At 50.7% G+C, this 17051-nt stretch overlaps 1 protein-coding gene across 1 annotated transcript in view; it reads left to right on the top strand.

Annotated features, from left to right (window-relative positions):
* The window catches only part of Syne3 (spectrin repeat containing nuclear envelope family member 3), an 82989-nt gene that overhangs the window by 36546 nt on the left and 29392 nt on the right, over positions 1–17051 (top strand). The window contains exons 3-7 of the mRNA XM_005343516.2: positions 4655–4827; positions 5818–6127; positions 11301–11462; positions 13292–13639; positions 16160–16293. Coding sequence (XP_005343573.1) covers positions 4655–4827; positions 5818–6127; positions 11301–11462; positions 13292–13639; positions 16160–16293 — 1127 coding nt within the window. The remainder of the gene's footprint in view (positions 1–4654; positions 4828–5817; positions 6128–11300; positions 11463–13291; positions 13640–16159; positions 16294–17051) is intronic.

Raw genomic sequence — 17051 nt, 5'->3', positions numbered from 1 at the left:
GTGTGTGTGTGTGTGTGTGTGAAAGGGCCCAGCCATGGTAGTGGGAGAGCCATCTGCTTCCTATGGGTTAGGACACTGGGACACAGGCCATACTTGTGATCACAGGTATCTCCCAAATGTCTGTGTCTCGTTCTCCTCACTCTCTGGTTTCCAGCCTTCTGGGGTCTGCCCTTGAGTCCCATCCTCAGATCTCTCAGCGGCTTCCAGGCCTCTTCCCTATCAGGAGCGCCTCAGCCTTCGCTGCGGTCTGACCTCCAGAAGCTGGGTGTGTGCATCCCGAGTTCTGTCTTGCTTCTCCACTTTCGCCTCTCCGCCTTTCCAATTGTGGGCACCATTTCTACATATGGCATCAACGCTGCCTCCTTCAAGAAGCCCTTTTGGATTTTTCCCAGTTCTTCTTTGAGCTCCCAGGTGGTTCTTTTTGCACCAGTGTCTAGATTCTCTTGTCTGCAGCCTTCCCTCTGTCCTGCGCGGAAATCCCAGAATGGGCCACACTGTCCAGCGCCATGCCTAGCCCGTGGTCAGCTGGCGTTGGCTGGGTTGAGGGAAGCCTTTGGCTAGGATTGTCCTCGCTTTTGCTGCCTCCTTCTCTCCATCTAATTGGCTCCCATCCTTGTCACCAACTGCCCCAACCCAGCAAAGAGACATTGCTGCTTCTGTCTTGCTAAACTTCCCTGAGATCCCCGCTTGCTGGTGAGGGTCCTTAGGCTGAGCAAAAGCTACAGAAGGGAGCCCCCATGCCACGGCAGGGTGGGTATGGCAGGAGGGACCAATTCTTCATCTCTGTTCCTCCCTCCCCCTTCTATGCTGTGGCTCTCAGCCTCTCCTGGCCTCGGGCACAGCAAATATCTCTTCTGGTTTGGTGACAGGTAGGGACAAGCCTGTAGGTCTGGGGAAGGGAGGTGGCTTAGGGTTCTGTCTCCTCTGGGACCTGTCAGCTCTTTTGTCCTTTCAAGGACACATCAAGATTCCATGCTTGGGAAGAGTGGAGGGTCTCGATGTTTTCATATTTCTCCAAGTCCAGCCTGTGTCCCATGGGAGATCGGGTGGACAAAGGCAAGCTCACCCAGTAGGGTGCTTAGCTTTGGGGGAAGGGGAGCTTTGTGCTGGTCACCTCACAGGCACAGGCACACCCCTTAGGGGGTGTGCCCTGCAACGCTGAATTTTACTTCTTCCCCCAAGTTAAAGGGTCTCTTGGTTTGCAGAGGCCAACAGAGCCCAGTGAGACTCAGGGACCGAGAAGCCTCCCTGGCTGCTGTAGTCTCTACCCAAAGCCCCTGGTGTCTGTGGACCCTCAACGTTCTTAGCTGTAAAACTGGAGAGAAAAACACACCCTCCTGCGGGTGTGAGGGCTGTGGCGTCTCCTTCATACATCTGGGTATGAGAGACAGCGTCTACTAGTTATTCTTAGTCAGATCAGATCTCCGGCCAGCAAAAGATTCATCCCCACCATACTGCAGGACCCCATTCCTGGTGGTGGGCGGCATCCCACATGCTGGATGCTCAGTCTAGAACACTCTGCAAGTGGCTCTTGCGTCTTCAGTCTACCGTGGTCACGGAGGTATTGCTGCCTTCCTCACCGCTGGTTGTTACTGAGTGGGACACAGGTCCTTGTGTGGAGGACCAGAGAGGGTGGCTCACCACATCTTGCCACCCCATAGAACAAAGGAAACTTCTTCTCTCTTGTAAGGATGCTCCCAGTGCTTCTCCTGACCTGGTTCCTCAGAGAGACAGGGGAAACGGGAGGGAACTCTGATAGCGTGTGGGAGTGGGAAGTCTCTGCATTACACACTGCTGACATCCTGGCTAACGTTTATCATGTGACGCAGAAAAGAGGGGTGGGAACTGTCCACATGTGTTGGAGGAGGGTCTGTCTAATTATGTTGCAGTTTTGTCAATATTCTTAGCAACAGTGTGTAAGGTGGATGTAATTGGAGGTTCCTCTCCTGCCTGCCAGTTCCCGAATAACCACTCTGAGGCTCAATATTAATTACAAACGGTTTGGCTGATGGCTCAGTCCTCTTACTGGCTAGCTCTACATAGAAATTACCACCCTGTGCCCTGTGGCTTACAGGTAATGTTCTGGCATCTTATTCTTTCAGCAGCTGCTGGCATCTCCCCAACTCCGCCTTCTTTCTCCCTGTATCTCTGTTTGAATTTCCCGCCTCGCTATATTCTGCCCTGCCTTAGGCCAAAGCAGCTTCTTTATTAAGCAATGGTAATAACACATGTTCACAGCATACAGAGGGGAATCCCACATCATCAGTTGGACATAGCAGGGGTTTCTGTATTGAAGTGGAAGGAATGTATAGAATAGTCATGTGATCTGCCTGACTGTCATATACTGTCAGAGAGAGCCACATTTGAGTGTCGGGAGCCCTTCCTTCTCCATCCACTTAGAAGGGGCGGAGACAACCAGGCAGCCCAGGACATGAATTGAAGAAAGACTTGAGGTTAGGCCAAGTAGGTAGGTGGCAATCAAAGAGAAAAAAAAAAAAGGAAGAGATTCTATTATCTGCAAAAAATGTAATAATAAGCTGGGCGGTGGTGGCGCACGCCTTTAATCCCAGCACTTGGGAAGCAGAGGCAGGCGGATCTATGTGAGTTCGAGACCAGCCTGGTCTACAAGAGCTAGTTCCAGGACAGGTTCCAAAGCCACAGAGAAACCCTGTCTCGAAAAAACAAACAAACAAAAAAAAAAACCAAAAAAACAAAAAAAAAATGTAATAATAGGGCTGGAGAGATGGCTCAGAGGTTAAGAGAACTGACTGCTGTTCCGGAGATCCTGAGTTCAATTCCCAACAACCACATGGTGGCTCACACCCATCTATAATGAGATCTGGTGCCCAAAACACTAATACATAATAAATACTTTAAAATGTAATAATAGGGGTTGGGGATTTAGCTCAGTGGTAGAGCACTTGCCTAGCAAGTGCAAGGCCCTGGGTTCGGTCCTCAGCTTCAGAAAAAAAAAATAAAATGTAATAATAGCAGATAGTTATTGACGGCCAGCACCGTGAAGGCCAGGCAGCATGCTAGCGTGCGACTTACTGTAGCCCTGGTGTTGACATTGCTACCTTCTTGCCTGTCATAGGTCCAATGTGCAGAAGCCACATGGCAAAGGTCACTCTAGAGTGACCCTTGAGTCCATCAATGGCCCTGGAATTGGTCCTGCCACCTGATCAGAAAGTCAGATTTATGTCTGTGAGATGGAATAATAACAATAGCGACAGTAGCTGAGGTTCCCTGCCTGCTGTGCCTCACGCGCACCCTCAGACAGCTGAAGGCAGGATGAGATTCAAGATGCGGGGCATCACCGGGCGGTGGGGGTGCACTCCCTTAATCCCAGCACTCAGGAGGCAGAGGCAGGTGGATCTCTGTGGGTTGGAGGTCAGCCTGGTCCACACATGAGTTCCAGGAGGACAGCCAGGGCTACACAGAGAAACCCTGTCTCAGGGGATAAAAGGAATGCAGGACATCTATGAGGAGGTGTACCCCTGAAAGATGATGATGGGGTACAGGACTGGCAAAGTTTATTGGAAGGGTCGAGGGGCTTACTGTGTTTTCCAGTTTCGTTCCGTGGCTGTGATAAGCATGGTAACCAAAAGTGGAGCAGAAAGGGATTATTTGACTTACTTCCGGGTCATAATCCATCACTGAAGGAAATTGAGTCTGGGAATCAAGCTTGAAGGAAAAAACACGGAGGAACAATTTGCTCTCAGTCTCTGTCTCTCTTTTGCCTCTCTCTCTCTTATAGCCCAGGTCCACCTGCTTAGGGATGGTGCCACCCACAATAGGTAATGAACAATCAGGACAATGCCTTCACAGGCATTACTGCAGGCCAGTCTGATCCAGAAGACGCCTTAATTGAGACCTCCTCAGATGAGTCTAGGTTTCGCTAAGTTGACATACATCTGGCTACATGAATCTGATTGAGTCCCAGGGCCCAAAATAGGAGCGAACAGAGCCTCCCATGGTACATATGTACCATGACATATGTACCCACACTCATACACACACACACACACACACACAGAAACACACACACACACACTAAATAAAGTTAAAGAGACAGAGATGAGGGCACAGATTGGGAGAGACAGACCAGATTGGCCGGGCATGGGCAAGGCTCTGTGGTGTTGTTGAGTGAGTCACCCATCAGGAATGGACTGTAGAATTCCTGCCACCCGTGGGAGCAGGACCTTGTAGTAAAGAGCAAAACAGTATGACTGACTCCTCTTGAGCTTGGCTGGGTGGGGACCACAACAGAGTCTCACAGCAGACTTGAGGGTGTCACCTCACGGCCACGCACATGGTGATGCACGCGCCTAGCCTTGTTTTCTTCTGAGTTAAAGTCCGAGAGGTTGATCTACTCATACCATGGTTTAGGATGTGGAAAGTATCCCAGGAGAGAGTGAACTTTCTCTGAGTTGGAAGCTGGATGCAGGCAGTGGGAAAGGGCAGGGCTAACCTCCAGAGCTCCCTCTCCTTTCCCCAAGCCCTTAGCAGTTTGCTCAGGGACACACAGAGGAGCGTATGGCCTTTAGCCGAACTGCAGCGACTCTAGCCTCGAAATCCCAGCTCTTGGTGCAGGGCCGGTGCCTGTGCCAGTGGTGTTGGGTCTAACCCTGGGAAACTGCTGTCATACCCACAGAAAATCTGCCAGCTGGAACCCGAGGGATGCATGAAGGTGGAACTGGCCCTGCGGGCAGCTGAGGCCCTCCTGGCTACCTGCCAGGAGGGCCAGAAGCCCGAGATCCTGGCCCAGCTGAAGGATATCAAGTCCCAGTGGGAGGAGACGGTCACCTACATGACTCACTGCCACAGGTAGGGATGGCCAGGGGACCTCACCGCTACATGCTCAGGTGCTGGTGACCCTCCTTGTCCAGTACCGTATTGTCGTGGGACCCCTGTTAAAGAGACACTTCTTCAGGCTTCGGGTCCTGGGAACAGCATGTGCTCTTCGGATTCAGGCCAGGGCCTCTTTCTAATCCCACGCAAGCATAATGGTGATGATGGGCGGACATGAGAAACTTGAATATTTGTGCCAGCAGACCTAATGGGTTTGTGTATGTGTCCTCTGCATCATGACAAACATATGAAGGCCTGTCCCTGCCTAGGGAGATGGCTCAGTGGCTAAAGTGCTTGCTTTGCAAGTAAGAGGACCTGAGTTCAGATCCCCAGAGCTCATGTAAATCTGATCCAACAGCTGTCTGCCTTCCAAGCCTTTCTCTCTGACATCACAAACAAATGTCTTGATGTTGACCGTAGAGCTAGGGCCATCTCCACCACATTAGAGAGGCGGGCACTGGGGCAGATGAAGGGGCGGGGCTGCCCTGAGAATTCACACAGGCCTTCAGTCCTCTATCCCTACTTGGTGGCCACTAACTGGCTTGCAGATAGTTGTATTCTGCCTAAGGTCTGGCACAGTCCTGGGGCAATCTTCTAATTGCTTCCAGGTAGCATATGCTAAGGGCCTGGGACCACTGTGGGCAGAGTGAAGGATTTATGTACTGGCAGTGGGAGTTCAGAGACAGAATCTGGGGTACTGGTGGCTCAGGGCCACCTGAACTTCATTTCCCCAGTGGGTGGTTGAGGGTACGTATAGAATCTGGGCTTGGCCTCGTGTGGGAGATTACTTACAGACTGCAAGGTCTCATGGGAAAGGAGAGTCTAGAATCTGGAGTGTGACTCAGTGCAGAGAAGGCACCTTCATGTCCCTCTAACACAGTCCCTAGTATCTGGGAGGGGGCCGTGGTGGGGTCTCTCACCCAGGGGCCAGGGGCAGGCCTCTCAGCCTGGCCATCTCTTCCACAGTCGCATCGAGTGGGTGTGGCTGCACTGGAGTGAGTATCTGCTGGCCCAGGATGAGTTCTACCGCTGGTTCCAGAAGATGGTGGTCGCTCTGGAGCCCCCTGTGGAGCTGCAGCTGGGCCTGAAGGAGAAGCAGTGGCAGCTGAGCCACGCCCAGGTGTTGCTGCACAATGTGGACAATCAGGCCGTGCTGCTGGACAGGCTGCTGGAGGAGGCCGGCTCCTTGTTCAACAGGATCGGGGATCCCAGCGTGGATGAAGATGCCCAGAAGAAGATGAAGGCTGAGTACGACGCTGTGAAGGCCAGAGCCCAGGTAAGTCGTGGATGGCTCCATCTCCCACCAATCGCTCTTCTGCACGCTCACAGCCGTTCTTTCATTAGCCACCTTCCATGAGTCTATCTCCCCACCCACTCCCCACTCAGCCTCCTGGCTTGTCTGCTCCCTTCCTCAGTGTGTCTGCAAGCCTCCCTTTCAATCCCTACTACCCACCCCGTCCATCAGTCTCCACTCTCCTATCTCTTCTACCCATCTGGTCCCTCACTCACCAGTCTACCGCTCCCTAACTAACTCGTCTGTTTGTCTCTTCAACCACTTAGCCATCTACCCCACCCATCTGTCCCCCATCAAGACACCCTCTCATGTAGTAATCGTGTCCATCTATTTTCCTGCCCACCACCTACTCACTGTCTGGATCCGTCCACTTGCTCACCCATCCAGCACCCGGTTACCCATCGGCCAGTCTTGCACCTACCCATCCACCTATCCTTCCTCCCATTGTCCCCATGCCCAGACTTGCTTAGGGCTTCATACTTGTGTAGATGCTTAGTAAATATGCTATAAAGTGGAGGATTGTGCTTCCCTTCATTGTAGAAGGAACTGTGGGCTGCGTTCCGCCACCCGGCTCCCAGCCACCTGGCTAGCTTATGCTTCTAAATAACAACACACAAATTGTATTCATTTAAACACTGCTTGGCCCGTTAGCTCTAGCCTCTTACTGGCTAACTCTCACATCTTGACTAACCCTTTTCTAATAATGTGTGTAGCACCACGAGGTGGTGTCTTACCAGGAAGATTCTAGCATATGTCCATCTTGGGCTGGAGCTTCATCATGTCTGACCAGAGATGAGAGGCATGGCGTCTGGCTCACTTCCCTTCTTCCCAGCATTCTGTTCTGTCTACTCCACCTACCTAATTTTCTGACCTATCAGACCAAGCAGTTTTCTTTATTGATTAACCAATGAAACAACAGATTGACAAATGACCTTCCCACATCACTTCATCCTCCGTTCTTCCTACCCTCCCTACTCCCCCCCTACTTCCCTTCCTCCCCTTCATCCTTTAAGCCTATCTACTAGTATTCTTGCTCTTATCCCAATCCTGCCCATCCTCTTGCCTTATCCTGGCCACGTTTTGGCAATGGTTCACTGAATTACTACGTTAAATGATTACCTTTTAGAAATTCTGTTTTTCTTAATTGGTTGTTAGTATGTCTACCTACTCCTTTCCTTTATAAAAATGTCCTTTTCCTGCAGTGGGGTTATGTTCTCGCTGTTATTAAGCATAAATGTCTAACAGTGGAAGCTGCATGGGTAGGCACTTGGTGTCACTGTGTCTCCTATGGGCAGATGGGCTTCCTTGTGCCTCTGTGATTTCTTACTGAGCCTCTTCCATCAGGGCATGGCACCCATCCCCATGGCTGAACCTACCCTAGCAGATCTCTGTGTTTGCTCCAGCCAGGCACCCTGGGAATCGACCTTCATGGTCCCTGTTTCTCTGTCACCATGCTTGCTTGGTGGTTCCTGAAGTGAGTGTGCTTATTTATTTGTTTTGGAGACAGGGTATCACTGTGTAGCTCTGGCTGGCCTGGGACTCACTCTGTAGACCAGGCTGGCCTCCAACCCTACTGCCTTCTAAGCACTGGGATGAAGGGTGTGCACCTTCATGCCCGGCTGTGAGTGTTTTTAAAAACTGAATGCTGAGCCCAATTGATGCCTTAGGCTCTTTGTTCCATGTTCTGCAAGATGGCTGGCTTTGCTTGTTGCCTATTTATTTACTTCTTTTAGGCAACTGCTTCCTTCTTGCTTTGCATTTGTAGAAGTGTGTGCATGGTCCCACTGTGGCAGGGAGTGAGGGCAGCTCTCTAGGGCTTTGTCTCTCTGCTCCTTTGGGCTTGAAAGTCATTATTCCTCTTACAGCCTGAGGGAAGAGCCCCAGACCCAGCAACCAAGACTTGGGTGCACTATGTGCTTCAGGCTGGTGATCACGGTGTTCTACTTCTGCAGCAAAGTGTCCCTTTCTGTGTCTGCAATTCCAAAGGATGCGTCTCTCTTTCCCACATTCCTGCTGGTGCTGTGGGAGGGCATACACTTGTCCTCAGTGCTGGGGTCTCTTGGGGTTCTCTTGCCCACAGTTTATGGGGAAGAGTTTCTATAATAAGCTAATATGCTGGTTTCCATGTCCAAAGGCCAGGTACCACTGACCCAATAGAAAGAGCCAGAAGTTCTTGATTCCCAAGGTAGACATACATCCCGGCAGTCGCCACACCTGAGTCCATCGGTAGGGTTGAGGGGGTAGGTTGCAGTGTGGTTGCTTCAGAGCATTAGCACAGAAAGGATATGATATTCTCGGAGGAGCTGGGCATAGGGGCATGAGACCTCCGTGATGGGACCAGCAAGGTTGGTGGGAAGCAGGGAGCCTTTCTGGTACAGCTGTAGGTTGACCCCAACATAGAAATGAGGTGTTAGGGCGGGAGGGGAGTGGATTCTGCAGAAGTAAGTTATTTCACCTTTTGACTGCTGGATGAAGCCAGTGAACCCTTGATTCTCTCTTCTTGAACCCCAGAGGAGTTAGAGGGACTGTTTAAGTAACCAGCTGGCTTGGGAAAACACAGAGGCCCACGTGACATCACACTCAGATGTGTGTGTGTGTGTGTGTGTGTTCTTGTAAGGCGGAAAAGGGTGTTGGATCTTATGAAGCTGAAATTACAGGCACTCATGAGCTGCCTAACTTGGGTGGTGGGAAGCAAACTTGGATCCTGTGTAAGAGCAGCAGGCGCACTGAACTACTGAGCTGCCTCTCTAGCTTTCTCTCTTTCTACCCTGTGCATCCTGGCTGTGCATCTTGCTGACCCGCCTTGACAGCCCCAGTCTGTTTTTATAGATGTCCCACATGTGAGGTGGTGAGCCTCTGATATGGGTGAGGATAGGACCACCCCCTTTGGCTTCAGGGACCCCCCTTCAAAGCTTCTAGGCCCAGTCCAGGGGTGAGCAACAGCTTCTGTCTTCCCCAGGCATCAAAAGGGAAGTGCAGGCAGGCCAGCTGGTGCCAGGAGTGTCTTCCTTGTTTGATTTGAAACATTGCTTCCGAGTGGCAAACAGCAACATCCTCCCTCTTCCGCCTCTGAGAAGGGTTGCCTGGCATCAGGCCATGGGTCCTAGACTTTCTGCAGCCCTTTGTTGGGGACATAAATCCAAGCCACCCTGTTAATTGCTCGGGTTTTGACATGGCTGATAACTCTGCTTGCTGCAGATGGTTTAATTGTTTGGTTTAATGAGAAGGCGGAGCCCTCAGCCACTCCTTACCCTGTCACCCTCCCCCTGGCTGAGCTGGCTTTGAAATGGCTGTGCCTGGCACTCAGCTAGTCTGGATTCCTGCCTTCTGCCACTCCTTGCCAGCGCCTGCTCCTCATCACACGGACTTTTATTTACTCTGGACTTTTCTGGGTGCCAGCACCTCATTATTCACACGGGCAGTGCTATATACAGTTCATTTATGGAGGGGGGGGGTCCCTTCCAACCCTCATCTGTCACCTTCAGCATTAGCCTCTGAGGTCCCTGGCAACCCGCTGTGACTTATCGGGACTTTCCTGGGATTGGAGGAGCCAAGTGTGCAAACCACAGGAATTGGGAACCTTCGAGGGAACTGAAGAGGCTCCAGCTACTTTTTGAAGGTTGAAGACCAATCTGTGAAGGCAGTGGTCCCTGCCAAGGCTCTACTTTGGGATGCAGGTGGCCCTCATCTTGAGATTCTCAGCCTTTCTTCTAAGTAACCTGATCTCAAGCCTTGGCTACCGCATCTCTAAAATGGGGAGATTTTCTTCTGCTTGCTGTAGTTACTGCTGAGGTTTAATGAGTTATTAAGTAGTGTTGGTGAACAATGTCTCAAAGGATGGGAACCATGCACAGACTGCTGGGGAAGGTTTTCAAACCCCCCTGCTTGTCCTCTGTAGTGGAGGACTTGAGACTCAGCTTCCCATGGGCTCTGGGCCTTCCTTAGACATGGCCTTTTCCACAGCGAGGAGCTGAGATCACCAACCTTCGCCTGCTGCCCTGTCTGGTTTCTCGTACGGCTGCTTGGCACTGGGCTAAGAGCAGCTCTTAGGTATTTAAATGGACAGGGAAAATTTCAAAGCCATTTCATGACATACAGAAATGACACGAAGTTCAAGTTCTAGGCTTCATAACAGAAGGTTTCATAGGAACAGGGCTTATTTTCCCCACTGTCTGGCTGCTTATGTGCAAGTAGCTCCCGAGTGAGTAATGGCAGTCGAAGTCACATGACAGGCAAAGCCACAAGTCTTTAGCTTGATAGAAACAGCCTGGGGTCCCCCCAGGTTGAGGGTCCCCCCCATCCCTGTGTGGGGATGGAGAGTGTAGTTAGTGCCATGGTTGCTGTCTGGATCTCAGCTTGGGCCCTGTGAGAGTCCTAGGCCCTCCTGACTCCAGGGTGCACCTTTTCAGGAGGGTGACCCATTTAATACCCATAGTTCTATGGTCAGTGGGTGTTAAGAAGGTTATGGTTTATGGGTGCCCAGCCACACAAGGTGGCGTGCGGAATAGTCCCCCTCAACTTTCTCTGCAAGCCCCTTCTGTCGTCCTTTGCCCCTCTATTGCTGTGACATAAACTAATTCTGGCCAAAAGCTTCTTAATGAAGGAGAGTGTCCATTTGGCTTACTCTTCCAGGTCAGTGTCCATCATCCAGGGAAGTCAGGGCAGGAGCTGAAGTGGAAACCATGGGAGGATGCTGCCTGCTACTGGTGTTCTTTATGGCTTCCTCTCTAGGTTTTACACCTTCCTTGCACAGCCTGGACCCTCCACATCTCTGACTGTCCTAGCTGGGTGGCCTTGGGTGTATCACTCTCTGGTCCTCAATGTCTTTGTCTGTCAATTGGGATACAATTGAGAGCCCCTTACAAATGGGCAGGGGAGTTTCCAGAGTTGGCATGGGACTTTATTAGCAATGCCCACAACAAGCAAGGGTGAAGGCGAAGGTGAGGACAAGGGCTCACTCAGAAGGGCAGCGTTCTGTGGTCATTACTGTTGTCGATGTTACACCCATGCCCTAGTCAAGTGGCATTCCCTGGACATGGCAGGATGGAATGCCAGCTGTAGGTTTGCCAGGCCAGGTGCTGGCATGTATGGGACTCCAGAGCAATGGGCTCCTAGCCAGGCTGGGGACCCTCATGGCAGGCAATTCTTCCTGCAGCACAGGGTGGACCTCCTGACCCAGGTGGCCCAGGAGCATGAGCAGTACCGGGAGGATGTGAACGAGTTCCAGCTCTGGCTGAAGGCGGTGGTGGAGAAAGTGCACAGCTGCCTGGGGCGAAACTGCCAGTTGACTACGGAGCTTCGTCTCTCTGCGCTGCAGGTATGCTACTGTGACCCAACCAGGACAATGTCCCAGCTAGGGCATCTCGAGCCCTGGCTGAGGGAGACCCTACAAGTTACAAATGGGGATAATATTAGTTTTCACACCAGACACAGACACCCGCAGCCCACAGCAAAGAATCCTGGGAAGAGTGCCGGGGGACCCAGTACAAAATATTTGGGGTAGTAGCTGACTGATGGGACACTTGAACCCATAGGATTCCAGGAGCCGGGTCTAGACTCATGGGTCTCAGTGCAGGGTGCATGGCAAGTCAGGAGCCATTTTTATTCAGTACCAGTCTGAGTGGGTACTGCCCCTGGCTCCCAGAAAATGGAGGCCTGGGCTTCAACTATACTACAGTAGACAGAGCAGCACCACAGTGGAGAATCATCCCATTCAAATGCCAATCATGCCACGATGAAGAGCTGTGGGCAGGGTCAGGAGAAGTGGGTCCGTGTCACCTTTCACACTGCATGGCTGCTGGGAGCCTCTAGATCCTGCGCCTAGTGAGTGTATGCAAGGGTTTTACCCTAGACGTATGCAAAAGATGTACAGTGAAGAAACTGTTGACCTGACTCCTGTATGGTATGATTGTTGAGAGTGAGAACAGCCAGAGGCATCTGGCAGTGTCCACGACAGAAAGAGAAAGAAGTGGACCAGATATAGCTAGCAGACTGGATAGAGCTGAGGATGGTGAGGATGCCAGGCTGTAAGGGGCTGTGGTCCAGGCTGAGCTCATTGTGTGATGTTTGCACTGTCTGTTGGAGTCTGGGGAACTGCAGTTCCCTTTGGACCAGACAGCAAGTTATCTTCAGCAATTCAAGAGCCGCTTCTCAGCTTTCCCTGCACTATGTGCTTGGTGTGTTAATTTATATTAAAGTCAACTGGCCTTTAAAGAAGTTGGTGAACGTTTAGAAAGAAAACTTAAGAGTCAGGTGGAGATGCACAGCCATCAGCCTGATGCTTGGGGGCTTAAGGTGGGAGCATGGAAACTTGGAAGCCAGCCTGGGAAAGATAACTATAAAGATGAGCACATGTCTATAATCAGAGCCTGTTTACTCAAAAAGGAGAGAAAAGAAAACTTGAATCACTGTTGTAAAGGGGAAAGCCAGTACCATTCATAATTAATACAGAAACAAAAGCCAGGCATGGAGCTGGGTAGTGGTGGTGCATGCCTTTAATCCCAGCACTCAGGAAGCAGAGGCAGGTGGATCTCTGTGAACTCAATGCCACTCTGGTCTACAGAGTGAGTTCCGGAACAGTCAGGGCTACAATGAGAAGCCCTGTCTCGAAAAACTATAACCAAAACCAAAGCCAAAAACCAACCAACTAAGAAACAAACACGAAACAGGCATGGCTATACATACCATGGTAATGCCAGCACCTGGGAACTCTGGGTATCATAAATTTAAAGTTATTTTTAGGTATATATTGAGGCCAACCTGGGCTACTCAGCCACATACACATTTTCCATGTATCTATAAGACACATCAATACAGATAGGCATGCAACTGAAATCCAAATAGGTATTGGCACACATGTACAGTGACGCTCGGTATCCCTTGATTTCCTGTGGCCCCAGGGCATATCTTGCTGATAGCTTCAAGTTGATTTTTTTTAAATAAACATTAGCAAATTCCAGACAGTGCTGAAGACAGGCACACCTGACAGGGACATCCAGTACTCAATGGCTTGGTGGAGACGGGGAACAGTTCGCATCCCATAAGTCCACATTACCTGGAGCAGTCACCCTTGGCGTGATCCCCAGGTCTGCTCTGAGAGCACAGCTAACCTTTGCCTTCCTGCTGTCTCTCCATCACCCTGGACAGGATATCGCCAAGGATTTCCCTAAGGGTGAGGAGTCTCTGGACAGGTTGGAGGAGCAGGCTGAGGGTGTCATTCGGAACACCTCTCCTTTGGGTGCAGAGAAGATCTCGGGGGAGCTGGAGGAGATGCGAGGGGTCCTGGAGAAGCTGAGAGTCCTCTGGAAGGAGGAGGAAGGGAGGCTGCAGGGCCTGCTCCAGTCCAAGGGGGCCTGTGGGCAGCAGATCCTGCAGCTGGAGGCGGAGCTGGGAGAGTTCAAGAAAAGTCTGCAGAGGTTGGCCCATGAGGGCTTGGAGCCCACGGTGAAGACAGCCACAGAGGATGAGCTGGTGGCCCACTGGAGGCTGTTCTCGGTAAGTTCAGGGGTGCAGTGGACCTCAGGTTACCACTTGGATCACTCTGTGATGGAGAATTGTAATTGGCTTTAGGCATGCCCTCTAGTGTGAGTGTGTTATCCTTTGACACCTGAATGCCCTGAAAGGGTCATTTAGAAGGCAGGTATTTATTTCCATTTTCCAGACAAATATTTTCCCCTTGCAATCCCTAAAGGAGCACTAATTAAGACCCAAGGAATACAGGACACCCAGACTTGGGCTTTGAAGTCCTTTCCTTACTCAGCACTGGGATGAGGGATGGATGTTCTGGCCAGGGAGCAGCGAGATTAGCAGTGGAGAGATGATGAGAGAAAAGCACAGGGCAGGGTCTGGGAAGATCAGGCAAGGCCACTCATTTCGGGAAGGCAGTGTGGACTCCTACCCACTCAGGAAGTCTTAGTCACCTCCGTGTTGCTGTAACAAAACTGCAGAGGCAACCGACTTCTGAGGAACAAAGGTTTGTCGTGGCACATGTTCTGGAGGTGCCATTTGAGATCCATTGGTTGCCTTTCTTTGGACCTCTGGTGGGGACAGCGAGTCATGGTGAGAGTCTATGGCAGAGTAAACCATCACCTCTTAAGCCAGAAAGCAGGGCCAGCCTGGCGGTGGTGGCGCACGCCTTTAATCCCAGCACTTGGGAGGCAGAGGCAGGCGGATCTCTGTGAGTTCGAGACCAGCCTGGTCTACAAAAGCTAGTTCCAGGACAGGCTCCAAAACCACAGAGAAACCCTGTCTCGAAAAACAAAAAAAAAAAAACAAACCCAAAAACAGAAAGCAGGGCCAGCCAGCTGATAAGCAGGCCCTATGGATCCCTTCAGTGGCACACCTCCCAAGACCTAAGGACCATCCCCTAACCCTCCCCCAAAAGCTCACAGCACTGCTGCCAGCACCATTCGAACCACAGGAAGTGTGACTTGCAGACAGGTTTTAGATAAAGATCCCCAACCTTACTTTATTGTTCATACTGTGATGCATTTGAAGGACCTGTCTGAAGCCAGTGCTGAGGCTCAGCAGTAGAACTTACCTAGCTTGACTGAGACTCCAGGTTCCTTCCCTAACCCCTTAAGTGGGTGGGCATCAAAGGAACTATTTAAAAAAAAAATAAAAGTCACTCCAATCTCTCTTCTGCTCCACCACAGCGCTAAGGTGCTAAGGTGTCCTCGTCCACCTTTATGCATTTGGGAGCTTTTTCACCCAGCCTCCCTACAAGACAGATCACAATGTATCTTTCTACACAGGGGACCACGCATCCTCAAGGGCCACTTGCTTCATTCCGAGTTGCAGCATGCTACAGTGGTTGAGAGTGAGGACTGTGGGGACCAGACTGCCCTGGTTCAGGCGGGTTCCTCTCCTTCCTCCAATGGTCTACATTCTCTAAATCCCTCTTGTTGGAGCTTTGTTCTTCATCGTCATTCTTTTTGTTAGTGCCAAGATTGAACTGCAGTTTAAGATATCCCAGAACCAGTGTGGTCAGATTTACATTGAGGTCTTTAATCCATTTAGACTTGAGTTTTGTGCATGGGGATAGATATGGATCTATTTGCATTCTTCTACATGTTAACATCCAGTTATGCCAGAACCATTTTGTTGAAGATGGTTTTTTTTCCCACTGTATAATTTTGGCTTCTTTGTCAAAAATCAGGTGTTCATAGGTGTGTGGATTAATATCCGGGTCTTCGATTCAATTCATTGGTCAATCTGCCTGTTTTTATGCCAACACCAAGCTGTTTTCATTACTATAGCTCTGTAATAGAGCTTGATGTCAGGGATGGTGATGCCTTCAGAAGTTCCTTTATTGTACAGGATTGTTTTGGCTATCCTTGGTTTTTTGTTTTTCTATATGAAATTGAGTATTGTTCTTTCAAGGTCTGTGAAGAATTGTGTTGGGATTTTGATGAGGATTGCATTGAATCTATTGATTGCTTTTGGTAGGACTGCCATTTTTATTATGTTTATCCTACCTATCTAAGAGCATGGGAGATCTTTCCATTTTCTGGTATCTTCTTCAATTTCTTTCTTCAAAGACTTAAAGTTCTTGGAACCCATTCTCTTTGGATGGATATCTTGCTCACCCTGTATATAGTGGGGAGAGCCTTGTTCCTTCCTAGGATCAATATGCCTTGGTCTCTCTGGGGAGTTGATGGGGTTGGGGGAGGGAAGGTGGAGAGAATGGAAGGAGAGGAGGGAGTGGGAAAAAAAATTTAAAATTAAAAAAAAAATCCCAGAACCAATGGGAAAGCCTGTATCCAATGGGAACAGCTAGAGTAGAATGAAGCTGGCATTTGTCACAGTGTCACTGTGAGGAAGATGATGTCATGTGTAACCGGGCTGCTACAGGGAAGTGAGCAGGGGCTGAGCCTCAGGGTGAGATCCCCCGAGTCCATGCCCTGGGTGACCATCTCCTCCAGCCTGGCCAGTCCCCGGCCTCCACTCAGCCTCTGCACATACACTGTCATCCCCCAAGGGGCCTCACCAGCGCCTGGTTGTCATGTCTTGCAGGGGACCCGAGCTTCACTGGCTTCAGAGGAGCCCCGTGTAGACCGACTACAAACTCAACTGAAGGAGCTTGTCGCTTTCCCCGACCTACAGTCGCTCTCTGACAGTGTGGTGGCTGCCATTCAGGAATATCAAAGGTACCCAGCGGGGCAGAGGGCAGAGGGTGGGCTGGATACTTGGCACTGAGTGTGTGTGTGTGTGTGTGTGTGTGTGTGTGTGTGTGTGTGTGTAAGATGGGCTATCTGGGGATGGTCAGTCTCCACTCTGCAGAGAATCTGCCCTCTCCTCATTCTTGCATTTGACTCCCAGCAAGAGGCATGAGCTTTGCTTTTCATGGCTGGGGGAAGAGGGAGTCAAAGGCCCACCTCTGCTGGGTCTTAAGTGGCTGACTGTTGGGAGGGTTTCGCCATGCAGGGTCATAGGGAGAGCTGCTATGTAAGTGAACACCACTCCTCTGCCTCTGACCATGCTGAGACTTAAGTATCAGAGCATATCTTCAACACTGCCTCTACTTACTTACCTCTCTGCCTGTGGGAACAGTCAGGCTCAGCAAAGAGCAGGGCCATGGCCTCCCACTGCAGAAGAGAGCATTGCACATTGGGACACTTACCTATTTTTGTTCAGAAGGCATCCTAAAAATAGCTCGGCCATCCCAATAGCACCCCATAGTACATCTTATACCCCTGCCTGGTTATGGGGGATTCCTTCAGTTGGACAGAGGAACTTCATCTGCTGTGTCTCTCTCCCACAGCTGTTCCTAGGTCTCACATCTGTAAAATTGGGATAGTGCTGGATGCTGAAGCAGAGCTAGGTCAGGAATCATGAATGTTCCCGGGAGCAGTGTGAAGGGCGTTGGGATCATGAATGTTCCTGGGAGCAGTGTGAAGGGCGTTGG

This window comes from Microtus ochrogaster, chromosome 1 (assembly GCF_000317375.1).
Source record: "Microtus ochrogaster isolate Prairie Vole_2 chromosome 1, MicOch1.0, whole genome shotgun sequence".
Classification (NCBI taxonomy): domain Eukaryota; kingdom Metazoa; phylum Chordata; class Mammalia; order Rodentia; family Cricetidae; genus Microtus; species Microtus ochrogaster.
This window is presented reverse-complemented; position numbering and strand designations above follow the sequence as displayed.